This window comes from Sinohyriopsis cumingii, chromosome 1 (genome assembly GCF_028554795.1).
Source record: "Sinohyriopsis cumingii isolate HCF-2022 chromosome 1, ASM2855479v2, whole genome shotgun sequence".
NCBI classification, from domain to species: Eukaryota; Metazoa; Mollusca; class Bivalvia; order Unionida; family Unionidae; genus Sinohyriopsis; species Sinohyriopsis cumingii.
In genome coordinates, this window is record NC_142961.1 from 175,240,969 (window position 1) to 175,251,460 (window position 10,492).

Consider the following 10,492-nt stretch of genomic DNA (forward strand, 5'->3'; position numbering starts at 1 on the left):
GAGAAGTAGCCATCACAAGATTTTCAAGCTGGCCATTGCAGCAGCCATTTGGGCGGTCAAATTAGCACCATTTTCAATTCAGTTTGGTTTGTGGGATTTTTCAGTACATGAATGATATATCTCACAGCCTGTATATTTGGTTGAGGAAGAACCAGAGAAGACCAAAGGAAGATCCATAGAGCCATGGGTAGCCTCTGGCAAGCTTTCTGACATACCCACATTGGTCAAGCTGAGACTTGAACTCACATGGTCAGAGTTGAGATATGTATAGCTTGTAAAGGACAAGTCTCAGATCACTCTGCCACCTGAAGCCCCTTTATATTTAGGACCAACTAGACATCACAAGTCTTCTGGCAAAAACGCCACTTCAGGATATGTAGCAACAGCAAGATTTTCAAGATGGCTACTGGGGCAGACATACTGGCTGTCTGATTGGAACCAATTTAATTGAAGACCAACTAGACCATAGGATGAATGTGTGTGTGTGTGTAAAGTTTCATGGAAATCCTCCATGTAATCTAACAAACCTGTACTAATGGATGGCTGGATGATGGTGGCAGCTATATTTGACATCAGAACAGCCCTATTTTCATTTAGGTACAATGGTGAAAACCTTATACTGAAATCACCATCCATTCTATGGGATAATTAACAGCATGATTTTCAAGAGTCATGCAAAAACAATATTTTCAATCTTGGATGTGTGAGTGATATAATTCTCACTTAGGACCAACTAAATGATGGAATGAATCTATGTGCTAAATTTCATGGCAATCCTCCAAGTAGCTCATGTACAGCGGTAACAAAGTTGTACTAACAGATAGATGGACAAAAGCAGTTGAACAATGGATGACTATCTCATAAGCTGGTCTATGACAAGAAGAGCTAAAAAAAAATAAAAACTATAATCCAAATTAGAAAAACAAAAACATAAACAATGTAGGCCTCGGAAACTTTAAAACCTAACAGAAAACAACTAAATTGGTTGAAATTCAACCAACATGAAGTTTTATCAATTCAAATCCTTACCAACATTGAGTTTTCTGTCATTTGGAACATACATATTGAAGTATAGAATTTTTGTGTAGTCCCTTGAGATGATGAGGTTCCCTGTGAACTGTGCTGGAGTGAACCAGAATGGGTAACGAGGAGGCTCATTTAGCTGAAATTCTGCATGTAGTCTGAAACAGATCAATTTTTGGAAACTAGATGCCTGTAATGAATTTTGCAAGTGCTGTAGAAAAGAGCAACTAGAGCTCTCTTCTCTCTCAATGGCAAACTCCCATGCTTTTCATTACATAATTGCCACCCATCCCTAAAACTCTGAGCCAGGTATTATAACTCAAAACCTATTACATCATAGTGTGAAACCAAGACCATGGGGTAATAAGCCTTAACCTATTACATCATACTGTGAAACCCTGACCCAGGGGTTATAACCCAAAACATATTACATCATACTGTGAAACTCAGACCCAGGGGTTATAACCCAAAACCTATTACATCATAGTGTGAAACTCAGACCCAGGGGTTAAAAGCCTAAAACTATTACATCATACTGTGAAACTCTGACCCAGGGGTTATAACTCAAAACCTTTTACATCATAGTGTGAAACTCTGACCCAGGGGTTAAAAGCCTTAACCTATTACGTCATACTTTGAAACTCTGACCCTGGGGTTATAAGCCTAAAACTATTACATCATACTTTGAAATACTGACCCAGGGGTTCTAAGCCTTAACCTATTACATCATACTGTGAAACTCTGACCCAGGAGTTATAACTCAAAACCTTTTACATCATACTGTGAAACTCAGACCCAGGGGTTATAACCCAAAACCTATTACATCATACTGTGAAACTCTGACCCAGGGGTTATAACTCAAAACCTTTTACATCATACTGTGAAACTCAGACCCAGGGGTTATAACCCAAAACCTATTACATCATACTGTGAAACTCTGACCCAGGGGTTATAAGCCTTAACCTATTACATCATACTGTGAAACTCAGACCCAGGGGTTATAAGCCAAAACCTATTATATCATAGTGTGAAACTCTGACCCAGGGGTTAAAAGCCTTAACCTATTACATCATACTGTGAAACTCTGACTCTGGGGTTATAAGCCTTAACCTATTACATCATACTGTGAAACTCAGACCCAGGGGTTATAACCCAAAACCTATTATATCATAGTGTGAAACTCTGACCCAGGGGTTAAAAGCCTTAACCTATTACATCATACTGTGAAACTCAGACCCAGGGGTTATAACCCAAAACCTATTATATCATAGTCTGAAACTCTGACCCAGGGGTTATAAGCCTTAACCTATTACATCATACTGTGAAACTCAGACCCAGGGGTTATAACCCAAAACCTATTATATCATAGTGTGAAACTCTGACCCAGGGGTTAAAAGCCTTAACCTATTACATCATACTGTGAAACTCTGACCCTGGGGTTATAGCTCAAAACCTTTTACATCATACTGTGAAACTCAGACCCAGGGGTTATAGCTCAAAACCTATTACATCATACTTAAGTTCATGTTTAAAGTCTGATAAAAAATGTTATAAAAAGTCATCTAAATGTATATTTGACATCTGAACTCGTCACTGAAACCCCAGGGTAGAGACCCCATAACCATACCACTATTACAGATGGTTAATGCATAGTCAAACTATGTTGCAAGTTGTTGAATTTCCAGCATCTTAGGACAGATGAATGAATAGTATCACAATATCCCTCCAAAAGTTGGGGGATTATAACTACTGAAAATTAATGCATACATGAGCATGCAAAAGAGCATTTACAATAGATAAAAAGGAGGCACAATGAGAAAAAACTCATCAGAGTTCAATGACAGAACATGTTCACCTGCTGTCTATCACATCTGCCAGTTTCTGGGAAATTGACATAAAGCTGTGAACACACAAGTGATATCATTTACAGTATACACTTTTAACAAAAATGGTAGAATAACCCTGGTAAAAAAAATATTATACGCTTACCTCATTTCAATAGCTTCTACCAATTTTCAGAGCAATTCATCAAAAGCTTCACACAACAAGATGAATAACTCTGTATTTTAACACATTTTGTACCCATCAATATTCATGGCAGGGACATAAAAATAATACATTAATGATCATGTTATTTCAGTGGTTTTAAAATTAGAGTAATCAGTCATATCTGGATCTACCACAATATCAGGTCAATATAAATCATACACGAGCACCTTGCAATCTGCATTATGTATGTTTATTTGACAATTAACTTCAAACTGATTATAATAATTTCTATAAAAAGAAATTTCACATTTCCAATAAAATGAAGGAAATGATTTCAATTACAGGTTTCATTTGTTAACCAGATTCTTGACTTTCGTATGAAATTAACGTTAGACTAAGATTTTCAAGTACTTTATATCCATCCCATTTAACACTGTACCAAACACTTCAATTATATATTTGTTATTCAAACACTGTACCAAACAATTCAATTATGTGTCTGTTATTCAAACACTGTACCAAACACTTCAATTATGTATCTGTTATTCAAACACTGACCATCACTTCAATTATATATTTGTTATTCAAACACTGTACCAAACACTTCAATTATGTACCTGTTATTCAAACACTGTACCAAACACTTCAATTATATATCTGTATTCAAACACTGTACCAAAAACTTCAATTATGTATCTGTTATTCAAACACTATACCAAACAACTTCAATTATATATCTGTTATTCAAATACTGACCAAACACTTCAATTATATATTTGTTATTCAAACACTGACCAAACAATTCAATTATGTATCTGTTATTCAAACACTGTACCAAACACTTCAATTATGTATCTGTTATTCAAACACTGTACCAAACACTTCAATTATATATCTGTATTCAAACACTGTACCAAAAACTTCAATTATGTATCTGTTATTCAAACATTATACCAAACAACTTCAATTATATATCTGTTATTCAAATACTGACCAAACACTTCAATTATATATTTGTCATTCAAACACTGACCAACACTTCAATTATGTATCTGTTATTCAAACACTGTACCAAACACTTCAAGTATGTATCTGTTATTCAAACACTGTACCAAATACTTTAATTATGTATCTGTTATTCAAACACTGACCAACACTTCAATTATGTATCTGTTATTCAAATTCAAACCTGTACCAAACAACTTCAATTATGTATGTTATTTGAACACTGTATAAAACTCATCAATTATGTATCTGTTATTCAAACACTATACCAAAAACTTCAATTATGTATCTGTTATTCAAACACTGTACCAAACACTTCAATTATGTATTTGTTTAAACCCTTCTATATTTAGACTCCCACCACCAATTTTCAGAATAGATCCTGAACTTGGGCTGCATACTATTTCTAATATGACAATCATATGTATCACAATACAGAGGTCATAATATAAATACATACTGCTCTGATATACTCTGTGCTGACTGTTATACAAATACAAACTGCACTATATATACTGTGCTAATTTTTATATGCTCAAATACATACAGCACTCTGTGCTGACTGTTATACAAATACAAACTGCACTATATATACTGTGTTAATTTTTATATACTCAAATACATACAGCACTCTGTGCTGACTGTTATACAAATACAAACTGCACTATATATACTGTGTTAATTTTTATATACTCAAATACATACAGCACTCTGTGCTGACTGTTATACAAATACAAACTGCACTATATATACTGTGTTAATTTTTATATACTCAAATACATACAGCACTCTGTGCTGACTGTTATACAAATACAAACTGCACTATATATACTGTGTTAATTTTTATATACTCAAATACATACAGCACTCTGTGCTGACTGTTATACAAATACAAACTGCACTATATATACTGTGTTAATTTTTATATGCTCAAATACATACAGCACTCTGTGCTGACTGTTATACAAATACAAACTGCACTATATATACTGTGATAATTTTTATATACTCAAATACATACAGCACTCTGTGCTGACTGTTATACAAATACAAACTGCACTATATATACTGTGTTAATTTTTATATACTCAAATACATACAGCACTCTGTGCTGACTGTTATACAAATACAAACTGCACTATATATACTGTGTTAATTTTTATATGCTCAAATACATACAGCACTCTGTGCTGACTGTTATACAAATACAAACTGCACTATATATACTGTGATAATTTTTATATACTCAAATACATACAGCACTCTGTGCTGACTGTTATACAAATACAAACTGCACTATATATACTGTGTTAATTTTTATATGCTCAAATACATACAGCACTCTGTGCTGACTGTTATACAAATACAAACTGCACTATATATACTGTGTTAATTTTTATATGCTCAAATACATACAGCACTCTGTGCTGACTGTTATACAAATACAAACTGCACTATATATACTGTGATAATTTTTATATACTCAAATACATACAGCACTCTGTGCTGACTGTTATACAAATACAAACTGCACTATATATACTGTGTTAATTTTTATATGCTCAAATACATACAGCACTCTGTGCTGACTGTTATACAAATACAAACTGCACTATATATACTGTGATAATTTTTATATACTCAAATACATACTGCTCTATATATACTCTGTGCTATATTTTAGTCAAATACACACTATATATTTACCCTGTACTAATTTTTATGGTCAAATACTCTATATCTACCCTGTACTAATTTTTACAGTCAAATACACACTCTATTTATACCCTGTACTAATTTGTATAGTCAAATACTCTATATATACCCTGTGCTGATTTTTAAACAGTCAAATACATACTACTCTATAAGTAACCTGCTGCTTATTTTAAAACTTAACACAAATTTTTCCACTGGCCAGCATGAACAGCTCACCAGGAAATCAATTGGCCCTGCAGAAAATCAAATGACCCTCCCAATCAACTTGCCTATATTAATGCCCACATGCCAGTGGCTAAACTGACCCATGTATTCTGGATAAGTGTCAAATTATATATCGTTATGGCTCTAATATTATTTATATTTTACCTGAATACAATATCAATATAGTCTTGATTGTAATATCATTTATATTTTACCTGAATACAATATCAATATAGTCTTGATTGTAATATTATTTATATTTTACCTGAATACAATAAAAATATAGTCTTGATTGTAATATTATTTATATTTTACCTGAATACAATATCAATATAGTCTTGATTGTAATATTATTTATATTTTACCTGAATACAATATCAATATAGTCTTGATTGTAATATTATTTATATTTTACCTGAATACAATATCAATATAGTCTTGATTGTAAGCTCGTACACATGCGACGGCACCCTGTGGTGCAAACCTGTTGATGAGGAATGGACGTGGGTGAAACATGTTCAGCAGCCTATGTAGTATACGCTGATCCTCCTCCAGGTGTGGTGGGTAATATCGGTTATTTGAAATTGGCTTCACCATGTCTGCGAAGTTCTTTTCATATTTGACAATATGGTAAATGTTCTCTGGATTAGTAATGTATTTTTCACTTGGTGGTAAGAAAACTTTAAAATGCCTGACACCAAAGTTCATCCACTCAGCTGAAGCTGTCCTCCACTCTTTCAGACCAATGATGCTGTCCTCTTTTGTGAAACTAAACAGTGATCTCTGTAGAGATAGAACAAATATCATTCTTATATAGTTTGTAAAAAAAGACAATATGTCTTAAGTTCTGACTTGACTGCAATTATATATATATATATATATATATATATATATATATATATATATATATATATATATATATATATATATAATGGCCAGCATTAAATGATAAAACAATTGACATTATTGTATATGCACAGCTGAACTGATGATTTAATGATCGTTAACAGTTTATATATAAAAAAAACTGACAACCCATCCTCTTCCCTCTAACTCTTGCAAAAATGCCATCAATCTGATCCATCCATATTCTTTCTACTGCCATTAATGCTTAAATTTAAAGACATTACAACTTTATCCAAGAAATGAGAAGTTGGGGCATATCCAGTTGTTCATGAATGGTGCAGTAGCTAAGCTGGTCGAATGTTTGACTCATAATCCTCAAGCAGGGCCAAAAAGAGGGAAGGCAACTGGTGATATATCCCTAGAGCCTGGGCCCATAAGGGGCCTGGGCCAAACAACACTTCTTAATTTTATAAAAGAAAAATTGTGCTTGAACAAGAACTAGTAGAGACCTGGGTGTTTCTTACCACAGGGCCCGTGATTGCTATCTATGGCCCTGTCCTTAAGGATCATGGGTTCAATACCTGCCCAGGACAGCCCAGGCCTGCTGCCTTGGTGTGTCCTTAGGAAAAGCATTTCACTCTTATTTGCTTGGCAAGATATGCCAGTGATGTGCTGCAATGCCATTAAAAATCAACAAATAACATGTTCTTAGCTTCTTTGATTTCCATGGAGATACATAATTGATGTTATCTAACCTCTACAAGGCTTTTGTTAGATTATAGCAATCTGACACATGATTTCCATGGAGATACATAACTGATGTTATCTAACCTTTACAAGCCTTTTGTTAGATTATAGCAATCTGACACTTGATTTCCATGGAGATACATAACTGGTGTTATGTAACCTCTACAAGCCTTTTGTTAGATTATAGCAATCTGACACTTGATTTCCATGGAGATACATAATTGATGTTATCTAACCTCTACAAGGCTTTTGTTAGATTATAGCAATCTGACACATGATTTCCATGGAGATACATAACTGATGTTATCTAACCTTTACAAGCCTTTTGTTAGATTATAGCAATCTGACACTTGATTTCCATGGAGATACATAATTGATGTTATCTAACCTCTACAAGGCTTTTGTCAGATTATAGCAATCTGACACATGATTTCCATGGAGATACATAATTGATGTTATCTAACCTTTACAAGCCTTTTGTTAGATTATAGCAATCTGACACTTGATTTCCATGGAGATACATAATTGATGTTATCTAACCTCTACAAGGCTTTTGTTAGATTATAGCAATCTGACACATGATTTCCATGGAGATACATAACTGATGTTATCTAACCTTTACAAGCCTTTTGTTAGATTATAGCAATCTGACACTTGATTTCCATGGAGATACATAATTGATGTTATCTAACCTTTACAAGCCTTTTGTTAGATTATAGCAATCTGACACATGATTTCCATGGAGATACATAATTGATGTTATCTAACCTTTACAAGCCTTTTGTTAGATTATAGCAATCTGACACTTGATTTCCATGGAGATACATAACTGATGTTATCTAACCTTTACAAGCCTTTTGTTAGATTATAGCAATCTGACACTTGATTTCCATGGAGATACATAACTGATGTTATCTAACCTCTACAAGGCTTTTGTCAGATTATAGCAATCTGACACTTGTCAGACTATGCAACTTTTCCAAAGACCTTACCCAGGCTAGAAATATGTTTATATGCTATGAATTCCCATACAAATATCACAATAGTCAGGGATGAAATATAGGTCATGATGAGCTTCTTTTGTTGCAAGAGTGTGCCAGTAACAGTGATGCAAAACATTATCAATTTCATGATTACATCATGAACAATGCTGAGAAAATGAATATCAAACATAAAATTTAACCCAAGGCAGTGGAGCATAAAAATATGGTTGATACTGAACTCTTATTGATTGAAATGATTAGTGTTCATACAGATGCATTCCCAAAGTTTCATCATTTTATGAGGATAGTATGCACTGAGCATGCCAAACAGCTATGTGGTCTTGGGCAAGAACCTAAACAAAGCCTGTAAAATGTGAAATATTGATCACAGTGGTCATTTTGATATGGATTGTTGTACTAAGAGGTATGTATAAAATCACCTGCATTATGGAGTACAGTAATAACAGTACAATGTCAAATGTAAAACTGAACCAAAGTCACTGAAATTTCAAATATTGGTCACAGTGACCTACTTTCAAAATAAGGATTTAGTACTCATCAAGATGCACCCTCTTGCTGTGTGCCATGATTCCAGTTATAGCAGTATTATGCAGTAAACAGAACACCAATGTGGTCATGAGCTGACACAAAATATAAGCCAGGACCCCAAGTGGATGAGTGGTTGAAAGTGCTCACCTTTACTGACCACTGCCATCTCACCTCTGTCCACATGGCTTAAAGTCTCAGGTCAGCCAATGTGGGTATGTGAGAAAGATGCCAAGAGCTTCCTGTTGGTAAGTAGTTTTTACCTGGGTTTTCCCAGGTTCTTCCTTCACCTGTTATACTGGCTGCCATATATAGCCTCTCTTACACTGAGAAATGGCTTTAAATCCCAAAATAACAATAATGAAACATAAGTGAGTACAATGTTAAATGTAGGCCACAATGACCTTTTGTTGCAAGGGTGTGGAACTAACAGGATGCATACAATTACCTAGTCTGATGATTTTTGCATGAACAGTGCTTGAGACTGAAACCAAGGATGTGAAACAAACTATGGGTTACACTGACCTACTTATGTGATATGGGTGTAGAACTCATCCTGATACACTCCCTCACCAACTTTCATAAATCTTAGTATAACAGTATTTATACAGGGTGCTAAGAAAACCTATTTGGTTTTAATCTAAGTTCAACAAACATACATACTTACCTTAGTAAAATGTAAAATGTAGGTCTAAGTAACACATTTTTGTAGTAAGGGTGTGACACTAATAAACATTCATTCAATCATCAAGTTTAATGATTCTAGTATGAACAGAGTTCATGAATTAAACTTAAAACACAACAGTGAGGAGCCTGAAATTTATGGCATAGTGCAGTGTAAGTGTAGAACTCATAATTGCAATGTAAGTGTAGAGCTCATCATTGCAGTGTAAGTGTAGAACTCATAATTGCAATGTAAGTATATAACTCATCACTGCAGTGTAAGTGTAGAACTCATCATTATAGTGTAAGTATATAACTCATCACTGCAGTGTAAATGTAGAACTCATCATATAGTGTAAGTATATAACTCATCACTGCAGTGTAAATGTAGAACTCGTCATTACAGTGTAAGTGTATAACTCATCACTGCAGTGTAAGTGTAGAACTCATCATTGCAGTGTAAGTGTAGAACTCATCACTGCAGTGTAAGTGTAGAACTCATCATTATAGTGTAAGTATATAACTCATCACTGCAGTGTAAATGTAGAACTCATCATTATAGTGTAAGTATATAACTCATCACTGCAGTGTAAATGTAGAACTCATCATATAGTGTAAGTATATAACTCATCACTGCAGTGTAAATGTAGAACTCGTCATTACAGTGTAAGTGTATAACTCATCACTGCAGTGTAAGTGTAGAACTCATCATTGCAGTGTAAGTGTAGAACTCATCATTGCAATGTAAGTGTAGAACTCATCATTATAGT

The 10,492-nt window shown here is 34.1% G+C and overlaps 1 protein-coding gene across 1 annotated transcript in view; it reads right to left on the reverse strand.

Annotated features, from left to right (window-relative positions):
* LOC149808421 (selenoprotein N-like) overlaps window positions 1–10,492 on the reverse strand; it is a 40,495-nt gene that overhangs the window by 18,459 nt on the left and 11,544 nt on the right. Inside the window, exons 3-4 of the mRNA XM_089977008.1 lie at window positions 6,353–6,720; window positions 1,030–1,181 (exon numbers count right to left, since the gene is read on the reverse strand). Coding sequence (XP_089833134.1) covers window positions 1,030–1,181; window positions 6,353–6,720 — 520 coding nt within the window. The remainder of the gene's footprint in view (window positions 1–1,029; window positions 1,182–6,352; window positions 6,721–10,492) is intronic.